This window comes from Gavialis gangeticus, unplaced genomic scaffold, assembly GCF_001723915.1.
Source record: "Gavialis gangeticus isolate Ggan-Ray unplaced genomic scaffold, GavGan_comp1, whole genome shotgun sequence".
Lineage (NCBI taxonomy): Eukaryota > Metazoa > Chordata > Crocodylia > Gavialidae > Gavialis > Gavialis gangeticus.
The window spans coordinates 207,635,189-207,648,449 of record NW_017728992.1 but is presented as its reverse complement, the minus strand read 5'-3'; the positions used below and the strand labels follow the sequence as shown (position 1 = coordinate 207,648,449).

Genomic DNA, 13,261 nt, shown 5'->3' with positions numbered 1-13,261 from the left:
CTCCCATCTGCTTTGGAAACCTGCTGAGAAACCAGTCCCTGCAATCAGACAATGAAAGATGTGACTGCATATGCTGGATAGGAAGTTGTGGGGGTGGAAGTTATTGAACAGCCAGTCTCAGCTGGTTCTACCTGCATTCTTTCCCAGAACTCCAGCTAATTGGGTTTAATTATTTCTTCACATTGCTTATCTACCCTGACTTCAGGTATCCTCCTGAATGTCACTGCATCAGTCACAGCTGCTTTTCTTCTCATTGTTTTTAAAATTTCCGCCCAAATTATCAGTGCCTTTAAGACATAAGACTATCTTATTCATCTCGTGTTTATTATGCCAGGTAGCCCCTAGCAGGTCCAGCCACAAGCAAGGACTCTGCTGTGCTCGGTGCTGTACAAACACAGAACAAAAGGACAGTCCCTTGCCTAATGAGTTTGCAATCTTTGTGCTCAGTAATAAAAATAGGGGACAACTCTAAGTTATAGCCAGAAGCCCCAACACAGTTGTGATCTTATGGCCATATATATTTAAAAGATCAATCCTATCAGGACTGCATGGCCCCGTGCAGAGCCCGGGTCTGCCATCATGTCTCACCCTGAGCCTCACTAAAATCTCACCCTTATTTTCATCTGACCTGCAAAAAGCAGAGCTCATCCTTCCCGGCTAGGGTCTGGGGGGCACATCTCTTAGAGGAGACAGTGGCTACATGGGCACAGAGAATGGGGTAGTCCGAGGTGACCGAGGGATCTTATGTCCCAGCTTTAGGCCTGTACAGTTCAAACTATTAAAAACAGATAACCGGTTTGACTGAGATTTGGCGATGGACAAGCCCAGTTAGCCCACATTAAATACCTGCTGAAGTATCCAGATGGCCTCATGTGTGAACAGCTGTCCCTATTTTGATGTGAGTCAAATCTCAAACTCATCAGGCCCAAATTAAACCAGTTGTCTGTTTTTAGCCTTAAAGAAACACTTTTTGCTGCAATTTGGAGACATTTCCAGTTGCACTATCACACCGTAGGGCAGTGCATTATTCCAGAAGGGGATGAACCAACACATGCTTTCCCATTGCAGCTCACTTGCTGGTTTGCTTCTCCTGCAAAGATGCGTCCTCCAACTGGGCTTGTCTGACGCCGGTGACATGCAGTGAAGGGGAAGATCACTGCGTGACAACTTATTTCAGCACAAGTGTCGGTGAGTCTGGGCCCCTCTTCTTGCCTGGCTTCTGTTTTCTGCTCCCAACTGGGGTTGCTGCTCCTGGAAACAACAAGGCGGGAGGTTTCAGAGGAGGAGCTGCACGTCTTGTGCAGAAGGGGCCACGGCATGGAAGTGTGGTAGCGCCTCCGTGGTCCAGATGAAGGGGCAGGACCCCGGGGACATGGGAACTATGTCCCCTTCTCCTCCCTCCATGGTCCTTAGGGGAGGGAAGAGGAAAGAGGCATCCTGCTTAGGGATTTTCAGCTGCCTATTTGCAGCCTTGTCTCTACAACCAGCTTTGGTCAAGGTGTCTGCTTCTCTCCACCATTTATAGGGGGGATAAAAGGATGGCTGCTTGTCTCCTCATCTGCAGGGAGGGGAAATGGCCTTGCTCTGTGGAGGGGAACGATGGTCACCAGCCCCCTGCTTTGGCTCTGTCACCCCAACATATAGCAGTGGGCACGGCTGCCTGACCCTGTAGCTCTCCTGGGAGGGGAGGTTGTGTCCTATAGCTGGGTCCAGACTAGAAAGGGGGGCAAGTGTACTACCATTGCACAGGCCATTCAAAACCTGCCACCCATGACCCGCAGCCCTTGCATTGCACAGAAACAAGCCGGGAGGCACTGTTAAGACACACACTTCCTATGCAGGCAAGGGGTTTCCTTGCATTTACATTTGCACGGGAGGATGCACAGGCTCCGGCGCCTGCCCAGATCCCAGGCACAGTGGGGTGTGCATGCACAAAAGGAAGCAGGGCTGAAGCCTGGCGAAGGATACTGCTTCAGGCAGTGCTTCTACCTTTTTTTTTGAGGCACTGGGTCATTGGTCACAGCTCAGGCCAGGGATTTTTGCCCTGCACCTATGCTGGTACTAGAAACCCAGAGGTACCTGACTGGAGGGTCTTGTTCAGGGTCATACCAGTCGCCACATTAGGAGCCAGCAGTTTTTCCCTTAAACCATGGCAGCTTTGCATAGCAGAGGTTAGGGTCCTTTACCTAGGTTTCTCTGAGCATCTCTTCTAGGGGTGCACCGATAGAGATTTTGGGGGCCGATACCGATATTGGTAGAGATGCACCAACAGGGATTTTAGGGGCAGCGCTGGGAGGGAGCTACGGTGAAATGTGGGATGGCTGGAGCCCCCTCTGTAGCCCCTGCTCTGGGCCCAGCCCCCGGCTTATTTTGGTATGTCGGGTACTGTGCTTTTTAGGTTGCAAACACGTTGCATGGCATGAACCATCTTACCCCAGGACAAAGTGCAATTTTGCCGTTATCCCGGGATAAATCCAGAAAGGGTTCATGGGAGAAGAAGTACTAACAGTTCCTCCTGGGGCACTGGAGAGTCTGTCTGGACTGTTATCCTGGGACTACACTGAGTCGATGGCAGAAAGGTGGCAGTGCATTTGGGCGCCCACTAAACCCCGATTGGAAGGGTGATTGTGTGTACACATCAATCCCAGGATATTTCTGCTCTGGGATAAACCCAGCCACGATTTGCCTAAATGCAGTGTCTGTTCCTAACCTTAGTTGCGCGTGAGGGTTTGAAGTGGGGATTTTGGGGAGTCCTTGTCCTAACAATAGCCTGCAAGTGCAAGAGAGACTTGCAAGTGCAATAGCCTGCAAGTGCCCAGGGGCCCTCTTCCTGCCCTGGTTCCTATGCCTAGCATCGCAGCAACGACCGCAGCAGTTGGGCATCCTTGACGAACAAGAACCCGCTGAGATTAAATCAATTAAGTAGCAGGAAGCGCATTCCCCATTCCTCACGCTCCCTTAGCTCCTTCAGTACAATCGTCCCCCCTCCCAAGTTACCTGAACTCCAGGGGACTTTTTAACCTTGATTCTCTCTCTTTCCTCCTCCCGTGAAGGCAGCCATTCTGGGCAGACCATCTCCAAGGGCTGTGCATCCATCTGCCCAAACGCTGGGATTAATATCGGGCTTGCGGCGGCCTCTGTGACGTGCTGCGATTCCTTCCTGTGCAACATCAGTGGGGCCAGCAGCGTGAAAGCCAGTTACACGGTGATGGCCATGGGCATCCTGGCCAGCATCATCTGTATCCTCCGGGTCGGCGCGTAATGGGGCCTGGGAAAAAAGGACTTGCTGCCCTGAAGAGCCCAAGCTCCCCCAGTGAGGCATCAGCCACCCACTTTGTGCAAAGCTCTCTCAGGCTGTGACCACCTATGGTGCCCTTTCTTCTAAGTACAATCCCAGACCCAATATAGCCAATATTTCCTCTCTCACTGCCCGCCTTGGTGACTGGGTGCCCCACTTCGCGGCTCAGCAGATCTAGAAAGTTGCCTCATCTAATTCTGGTACTCGAGATTTGGGAAGCTCAGATGGATAAAGGCCTCCCCACCCCCCACAGACAAACCCAATTGCACCTACCAGGAAATGGTGGAGGATGCTGTGGTGGGGTTTTTAACCCATCTTCCCAGGTGATAGGGCTCGTTTAACTGTAGTTGGACTCGCAGGGAAAACGTTTACTGGGTACCTTCCCACGCGGGGTGCCGCCGCGGCGGAGATATTTCCATGCGATGGATCTGTACAAATGCCAAATACCAGGAACGCATGATTGCCATGCAAGCCCAGCCCCCGCCTCCCCGCCCCTCTCTTCTCCTCTCCCCGGGCAGCTGGATTCTGCTGTTTTCTAAATCGTTTCCTCTAACCCTTGGCTAACGTTTCTTCTATAGACAACGGATGAGCCGCATCATGCCCCACTGCACCCATGTGGGCACTAGGCCTGAATAAACCCCTTTCCTGTTGTTGTCTGACCCTGGATGCATCGCGTATTTGTTTCTGTGCTGAAACGAGGGGGTAAGAAGAGCATCGGCGCTGTGTCTTGGGCCCTAGACTTCTGCTCTGTATTTGTCCCATCACCCATAACACCTACTTTCCATGCCCCATCACCCTAATGCACCCACTCTCCACGCCATCCTTCACCTTTGTGCCCAGCTCTGGTTTCTCTGCGTTGCCTCATTCGCTGCTCCCTGTCCTTTCCCTCCACGAAGGCCCTGTCAGATATGATGCACGACAAACTCGACCCATTACAAAGCACGAGTGTAAGTCAAAGGCTAGGCTTCAATAGGGGGACGAAGCCACTGAGGGATTACCCTGTGCATTGCAACGCCTCAAAGGGTTGGATGCCTCAGTTTTTCCTCTGCAGAAAAGGCGATAAAGGCTGAGCGGATTCCAGGCCCAAAGTTTCATAGTTGTTAGAGGCTGGAAGGGACCTTACAGATCATTGGGTCCAGGCCTCTGGAGGTAACAAAAGCTCAAACCAGCCTGTGCACATAGATGGGCACCCACCAGACTGTCTGTGTTAGGAATATGGGGGTCCTTAAATGGAAGAAGTGGGATTGAGGTTGGAAGCTCCTTTCCCCTCCTGGCAGATGCCCCCACTCCTGCCAAGATCAGCTATAACACGTGGGTAGCTTCTTCCTCCTGGCCCTGCCAACTCTCTTGACCACATTGGATCCTACTAAACCCCCAGGCATCTCCCTCCTGGGATGTGTATAAGACCCTGGATAGACAAAGCCTTGGCAGGGATGGTGTGATTGGGGCTGGTCCCGCTTGGAGCAGAGGGTTGGACTAGATGTCCGATGACTGGGAAACTTGTGTTCATAAAAATTATACTACAAAATATCACCGACAAATTCACAGAACAAGGCAAGATAAGTTTGCGGTTAGGATTTTCAGAAAAAAACTCATGAAGTGTCGCTTGCAGCTTATCTTAGTACACCTCTGGTGATTTTAAACAGGCTCCCACGTGTCTGGTATTTGACTGTGTTAAATGTCTATCCTTGATTAATGACTATGGTAAATATACTTCGTTATAATTAACTCACATTTATGTGCAGGAAGGGACATTTTTCATACGGGGCTTGATAGTTGTCTCCTGATTTACTTTTGTTTTTCCTCTGTGGTTCCCTTGATCTTCCAAGGGCAAGTCTTGAAAAACACTGTGTGTTTCTTCCGGTCGTTAACTCATTTCCTGACATGTTCCAGCTTAGCAGGGTTTGATAACCTCTTGTTACTGAGTAAGGTCACTCCCTCAAAATTGGGCCTTTCCAATAATGAATAACGAACGGTTGAAAACAGGACCTTCCTGTTCATTATTGCATGATTGGTATTTTTTCACTCATCTACCAAAAATGCTTTGAAAACGCGGAGCTATAGGGTATTAAGAGGAATGAAGTGGCTATCAGGAGTGAGATATCATTCAAGGCAAGACTTACATGTCCAGCTGATCTTCCAGCGACGGATCCATGCCTTGAAAAGCTGAAAAGAGTGAAAGCACCTCATTGCCTGTATTGCTATTGCTTTTACAGATAAACATACTGGACTTTTGCTTTAGGCTCCTTTAATAGTAAATAGTCCTAAGTAAATAAAGCTTTTTTGTCATTTATTGGATCGGTTGTGTCAATCCTTTAATTCCCAGGACTAGTCTTTTTTTTTTTTTTAGGTATGTAGGGAGTAAAAGGAAGGCGCAGGGCAGCATGGGATGCCTCCTGAACAAGCAGGAGCAATTAGTGACAGACGGGGGGGACAGGGCTGAGCTCTTCAATGAGTTTTTTGCCTCGGTGTTCCTGAACAAGGGTCAAGACGGGTCTCCTAATGGGCTCTGAGATGGGCATCAGAGGGACACCAGCCCACCGACTGTCGACGCTGACTTGGCGCAGAGTCACTCGGACGGACTGGATGTGTTCAAGTCGGCAGGGCCGGGCGAGATGCATTCGAGGGCGCTGAAGGAATTGGCCCATGTCATAGCAGAGCCGCTGGCACAGCTGGTTGAGTGCTCGTGGTGCTCAGGTCAGGTCCCGGCAGACTGGAAAAGGGCCAATGTGGTCCCTATTTTCAAGAAGGGGAGGAAGGACCATCCGAGTAATTATAGGCCAGTCAGTCTCACCTCCATCCTTGGAAAGGTCTTTGAAAAGATTATGAAGGATCATATTTGTGGGAGTCCAGCAGGAAAAATAATGCAGCCGGGAAACCAGCATGGATCATGCTTGACCAACCTGGGTCACAAAATGCTTAGGCGCAGGAGTAGAGGTGGATGTCGTTTTGGCCTTCGATACGGTATCTCATCCCATTCTCATCAATAAATGAAGAGGCTGTGACATAGATGTGTACATGGTCCGGTGGGTGGCCAATTGGCTCGGGGGTTGCGCCCAGAGCGTGGTAGTGGACGGGTCAATATTGACCTGGGGGGATGTGGGCAGTGGGGTCCCGCAGGGCTCGGTCCTTGGCCCTGTACTCTTCAATATCTTTATCAGTCACTTGGACAAGGGGGTGATATGTACTCTGTCCATGTTTGCGGACGATACTAAATTGTGGGGTGAAGTGCACACTCGGGAGGGCAGGGAACGATTGCAGGCAGACCCGGACAGGTTAGAAAAGCGGGCAGTGCACAATAGGATGCAGTACAAGGAGGATGAGTGCAGAGTGCTGCATCTAGGACGCAAAAATATCCAGCACATCGACTGGCTGGGCAGTGACCCTCTCAGCCGCACAGAAGTGGATCCAAGACGAACACAAGTCGTCAGTGTGACGACATCATCCGCAAAGCTAACTGCACTTTATCATGCATCAGATCCAGGGAGGTGACCTCCCCCTCGATGCGGCGCTGGTCAGGCCACAGCTGGAATACTGCGTCCAGTTCTGGGCGCCGCACTTCAAGAAGGATGTGGATAGACTCAAGAGGGTCCGGAGGAGGCCACTTGTATGGTCAGGGGCTTACAGGACAAGCCCGATGAGGAGAGACTGAGGGACCTGGACCTCTTCAGCCTCCGCAAGAGAAGGCTAAGGGGACCTTGTGGTCACCAACAAATTCATGAGGGGGACGCAGCAAGGGATCGGAGATGCTCTGTTCACCAGGGCACCTCTTGGGGTAACAAGGAGCAATGGTCACAAACTGACAGAGAGCAGATTTAGGCTGGACATCAGGAAGAACGTCTTCACGGTAAGGGTGGCCAAACCTGGAATGGGCTCCAAGGGGGGTGGTGCTGTCCCCTACCATGGGGGTCTTCAAGAGAAGGCTGGATAGGCATCTGGCTGGGATCGTCTGACCCAGCGCTCTTTCCTGCCCAGACAGGGGTCAGACTCGATGATCTGTTGAGGTCCCTTCCGACCCAAGTATCTGTGAATCTATGTCTTGCTGACCACCATGCCACCCGGCTTTTAACTGGAGACACTTGTCGAGGCCTGGGGCAAGCTGTGGGCCACTGGTGCAAGGGATATTGTTGCAGCAAATATCTACAATGGCAAATCAGGGTGAGCAGGAGAAAGGCAGGGATGGACGCAGTGTGCAGCCCATGATCGAAGAGGCTCCCCTGTGGGTCTAGAGCAGAGCTATGGCACCCTGGGGTGCATTGCTATCCTTTCCAGGGCGATGCACAATGGTAGCTGGGCAGTCTCAATGCACAAGATAAACCCAGAGATGTATTGTTGCTGGTTAAGCTGGGTGCGATGTAGTGGTGATCTCTCTCTGCTTCTCCTGGCGTGCACACTTTGCTGGCAAATTCTGCTAGTTCTTATACTGTTTAATTGTATAACTTCAAAGCATTTTTCCTTAATAGTTGGCCAGTTAGAGTCCAAATAAACAGGGAGGAAAAGGTGTTGATCATCATATCATAAGCATTAATTGCCTGGCTCCTGCTCTTGCAATGTCTAGGTGTAAAAACGTGTGCATCTCTGCAGACCCTGCAATTGTAGGTCAATTTACAGGTGATGGGCCTGAGCAGTCAGACAGGATACTTCGAGGTGTCACCAAACCTGTCTTGGGGTATCTGGATATCAGTGGGGCATATTTGCAGTAGCTTGTACAGGTGAGGGTTTATTTTTCAAACTCCAGACATACATTGAATGGTTCAGACATTTTTAACACCCTACACCTCAGGATGCTTGTTGGGAGAAGCGTTTGTCAGGTACATCTTTTCTGTATCTTGTACATGTTTCTCTTGAGATGCATATTTAGCCTTTTGTTTCCTTGAGCTGCTCGGTCAATTGAAATGCATATGTAGCTCTCTTGCCTTCCTGGCTTCTGAGAGACACGCACACGTGATGAGCGTGGCAGTTCGCTGTTGACCATTTTCTTGATTTGACATAATCTAGCACAGAGAATAAAACCAATTCGGGTTGCTCTATTTTGTATGGTCCCAGCTCCCACTTTGCATTTTTGTGCAACATGCATTGTTATTTTAATTTGGTCACAAAGATTTTACGTGGAGGCTTGGCCGAGCTGTTGCTGTGTTCACCATCAGCGGTAGACAAAGCCTCACCTAGGATGATGTAGTTGGGGCTGGTTCTGCTTGGAGCAGGGGTTTGCACCAGATGTGACTTCCTGAGGTCCCTTCACACCCTCAGTTTCTGTGATTATGATTTTAAATAGGACTCCAGAGTGGTAAAAGTATTTTGACCTGCTGTGGTTTTTCTTTTGAGAGAAAGAGAGAACCACAAAACCTGCTTGGCGCCAGCAGCCAGTCTCAGCAGCTGAAGCACAGGTGTCATGATCAACACGCCCGACTTTCACAGCTTGTGCTCTCACCGTGTCAGATGTGACAATGCAGTAGTAGATGCGACATCCTGGAGTCATAAGGCAAAATAGAAACTTCAGCTCTCAATTAAAAAGGAAAATGTCTTCAGCCCTCCAGGGTCGCAGAGAAAAGCTTTGAAGAGGAGAAGAAATGGCATTACAGCTCAAGAGCATTGGCGAAATGAGGGTTCAGGAAGGATGGTCGTTCCTTTAGGAAGCGATCCTACGGGCGCAGAAGCAGACAATCCCATGGCGTAGAAAAAGGGGCAAAGGGGCCAAGAAACCCTCTTGGTTAAACAGGGAAGTCCAGGAAAGCCTAAGGAAAAAGTAAGCGGCATACAGGCGGTGGAAACAGGGGGTGGCTACTAAGGAGGAGTACACCTCCCTGGCTTGCACTTGCAGAGAATCAATTAGGAAGGACAAAGCCAGATTAGAGTCTAGGCTGGTGACAAAAACTAAGGACAAAACAAAAACTCCTTCTTCAAGTCTATAGGGAGCAAAAGGAAGGTGTGGGATAGCATAGGACCATACAGGACAAACTAGGGCAATTAGCGACAGAGGGGGGACAAATCTGAGCTCTTCAATGAGTCCTTTGCATGTGTATTCCTAGACACAGACCAAGACAAATCTCCCAGTTGGATCCTAGATAGACACAGGAGGGACACCAGCTGTTAGCACAGACTTGGTGAAAGGGCACTTGGAGGGGCTGGATGTGTCTGAGTCAGCAGGACCGGATGATTTTCATCCACGGGTGCTGAAGGAACTGGCCAGTGTCGTAGCAGAGCCACTGGCACGGCTGTTCGAGCGCTTGTGGTGTTCAGGTCAGGTCCCGGCAGACTGGAAAAGGGCCAATGTGGTCCCTATTTTCAAGAAGGGGAGGAAGGAGGACCCAGGTAATTATAGGCTGGTTAGTCTCACCTTTATCCTTAGGAAAACCTTTGAAAAAATTATCAAGGATCACATTTGTGGGAGCCCAGCAGGAAAAATAATGCTGAAGGGCAACCAGCATGGGTTCATAGCAGGTCGATCCTGGCTGACTAACCTTATTTCTTTCTATGACCAGGTCACTAAATGCTTGGATGCAGGAGTTGAGGTAGATGTCATCTATTTGGACTTTAAGAAGGCCTTTGATACTGTATTGCATCTTATTCTCATAAATAAACTAAGCGTCTGTGATGCAGATGATTACACGGTCCGGTGGGTGGCAAGTTGGCTTGGGAGTCGCACCCAGAGAGTGGCGGTGCACGGGTCAGTACCGACCTGGAAAGATGTGGGCAGTGGGGTCCTGCAGGGCTCAGTCCTTGGGCCGGTGCTGTTCAATGTCTTCATCAGCGACCTGGATGAGGGTGTGGAAAGCGTTCTGTCCAAATTTGCAGATGACACCAAACTGGGGTGAAGCTAACACACTGATGGGAAGAAACTGAATCCAGGTGGACCTGGACAGGTTACTGAAGTGGGCAGAGAAGAATAGGATGCAGTTCTGCAAGGACAAGTGCAAGGTGCTGCACCTGGGGAGAGGGAATCACCAGCACACCTATAGGCTGGGGGTGACCTTCTCAGCAGCACAGCAGTGGAAAGAGATCTCAGAGTTGTTGTTGACTCCAAGATGAACATGAGTAGTCAATGTGACCTCACTTTGTCGTGCATTAGTAGGTGCATCACAAACAGGTCCAGGGAGGCGATGCTTCCCCTCTATGCGGCACTGGTTAGGCCGCAGCTGGAGTACTGTGTCCAGTTCTGGGCACCGCACTTCAGGAGGGATGTGGACAACATGGAGAGGGTCCAGAGGAGGGCTACTTGTAGGGTTGGGGGCCTGTGGGCAAAACCCTATGAGGGAAGGCTGAGGGACCTGGACCTTTTCAGCCTCCACAAGAGAAGGCTGAGAGGGGATCTTGTGGCCACCTACAAATTCATTGGGGGGGGGGCAGCAAGGAATAGGAGATGCTTTGTTCACCAGGGCACCCCTTGGAGTAACCAGAAACAACGGCCACAAGCTGATGGAGCACAGATTTAGGCTGGACATAAGAAAGAACTGCTTCATGGTAAGGGTGGCCAAAATCTGGAATGGGCTGCAAGGGAGGTGGTCCTCTCCCCTCCTTGGGGGTCTTTAAGAGGAGACTGGAGAAGCACCTGGCTGGGGTCACATGACTCCGGCACTTTTTCCTGCCCAGGGTCGGACTCTATGATCCATTGAGGTTCCTTCCAACCCTAATATCTGTGAATCCATGGAAAAGAGAAAGCAAGAGGGTGGCAGGGATAGGAAAAGAAGTGTGAAAGGAGTAAAACTGTAGTTACCAAACTAGTCTAAAAACTCTTTCCAAATTGCACCAAACTTTCCAGCTTGCTAAACACAACTTTTCCTATAGATGTCAGCTGGAGCATCTCATCATACCAGACTGCAAGCTTTGGTGGTGCCCTACGGGTGGGTGAATTTCTGTAGTGCTGTACGATTTAATAGCAGTCGCTATTATCTATGCCTCACGTTAAGGTCACAAGAGTTTTTGTTTCGACCTCGTATTTGCACCTGCTAATCATTTTCCAGGACATGAGTGTTTATGAGCTAAGATTTTTCATGGCACTTGTCCTTTTTCTCCATCACTTTTGGCACACTCCTAGGGACAGAGAGTCAAAAAGCCTGAGGCTGAATTGATTCAACTGTTATGGGTTTCTGTTGTGACGGGCTGGCTGCCAGTGACGAGGCCCAGGGGTTTTGAAGGGGCAAAAGTTGATTGGAGGACTTGGGATTCCCTTTCCTCACCAATCTGGTAATGATTTGGCCCAGGGGTTTTGAAGGGGTAAAAGATGATTGGAGGACTTGGGATTCCCTTTCTGCACCAATCAGGCCCCAGAGACTCACCCCCCCTCCCCGTGTCCCGATTGGCCCCTTGGGTCACCTGGAGGGGCATAAAAGGGGCAGTGTGGGCTGATTCAGGGGAGATCAGTGAGGAATAACAAGGAAGGAGCTTCACAGAGCTGGCAAGAGCTGAGCTAGCAGGGTGGGAGTAGTGTCCCAGAAGAGCCTGAAAGAGCAGGACCTGCAGGCAGCAGTGGGACCCTCAGCAGTGTGGCTGGCATGAGAGGCTCCCCACTGGGCTCCAGGATCCCCTGGGAGAGGCTGCTACTGGCAGGAGAGGCTCCCCAGCTCTAGCAAGGATCTGAGCAGCAACCTGAGGGGTTCCCAGCTCTGCTTCCAGCTCCTGTAATCAGAGGCCAGGCAGCTTGATGTGAGGCCGGGCTCTGGGAAAGTCAAGACCCCTTGCAGGCTAGAGTAGTGGTGGCTGTGTGGCAGTATTCCTGACTGCTAGGTGGGAGATCTAGGTTCAAGTCTGAGTTGGGGCAAGTGAGATAACAAGAAGCAAATCTTCTTGCAGTGGAAAGGGACCATTGTGTTTCTCCCCTCCAGGTACGAAGGCCCTATATTTCCTTGTCATTTGACATTTTGTGCCTTTTTGTATTTCACCAACCCATATTGTGTGTTCTGCTGTTTGTGTTTTATATTTTGTTAACCCTGTTTTTTGTTAATGACTGTAAGTGTCTAACTTTTGTTGAATCCTGCCCCCTCGGGGCATTGTAGTGTCCACTATACCCTCTGATTTATGCCAGTTTATGTTCCCAGTATTAAAAGATACATGGTTAAGTCCCCATTGGTGGTCTGGCTCTGCTCTATAGGGGAGGAGAGACCCTACACCTCCCACAGCGCTTGTGCCCCTGCTTTGATCCCTTCAACTGGAGAGGCGGTACCTCTTGGAGTACTGCCTGGGTTACACTCTAAATATAGAAGTTACTCATAAAGTAGGGTGCAAAGTGCAATGGAAATAAGACCATAATTATCTCTTGCCATCTAGCAGGAACAGCTAGAAGCAGAGAGGCCTTTTTAAAATGCAGGCATTACCTAGAAATAAGATATCTCTGGATCAGCTGAAAGAGCAAGACTTCCCAAGGACTGAGCACAAGGCTTGTCAAGGGAAGCAGCTTGGTAGCTGTACAGATGGAAGAACTGAAGGAACTGGATGGGGAAGAAACCCAAGGTTATTTGGGTAAGTGTGATCTCTTTTATTAGACTGGCTGAATAGTTGGAAAAAATTGTTCTTTGCAAGCTTTCAGGTGCAAGCATCCTTCTTCAGGCACAGGGAGAGTCTGCTGGTGTTTGTGTGCTTAAGTTTAAGCCACTGTGCAAAATATAGGTCTGTGAAAATGCAAATACATGGCAGAGAGGATCAGAGGGGATGGGGGTTAATGGGTGTGAGACAAGTAGGAAATGTCGACAGGTGATAAAAAGTAGACAGGTTATCTGGGGTTATCGGATGGCAGGCAGGTTATAATGTGCCATAAATCTGATGTCTACATTTAGTCCATGATTGTGTTTTTTTTTTTTTTAATCCGGTAGGTTAATGAAGTGAAGTTCATAGGCTCATCTACGAAAAGTGTTTTGTGAATTCCCATTGAGGATCAGAACAGATAAGTCTGAGGCCTCCACCCAGACAGAGCCCGAGGCGGGGCTGGCGTCCCCCAACCCCTGGCCTGCGGGAGCTGCCCAGCAAGGC

The 13,261-nt window shown here is 50.0% G+C and overlaps 1 protein-coding gene across 1 annotated transcript in view; it reads left to right on the top strand.

The window, feature by feature from the left end:
* Positions 1-5,591, top strand: part of LOC109305237 (lymphocyte antigen 6E-like) — a 15,287-nt gene extending 9,696 nt beyond the window's left edge. The window contains exons 2-3 of the mRNA XM_019528243.1: positions 1,069-1,188; positions 3,054-5,591. Coding sequence (XP_019383788.1) covers positions 1,069-1,188; positions 3,054-3,262 — 329 coding nt within the window. The 3' untranslated portion in view covers positions 3,263-5,591. The remainder of the gene's footprint in view (positions 1-1,068; positions 1,189-3,053) is intronic.
* Positions 5,592-13,261: the final 7,670 nt, after the last annotated feature.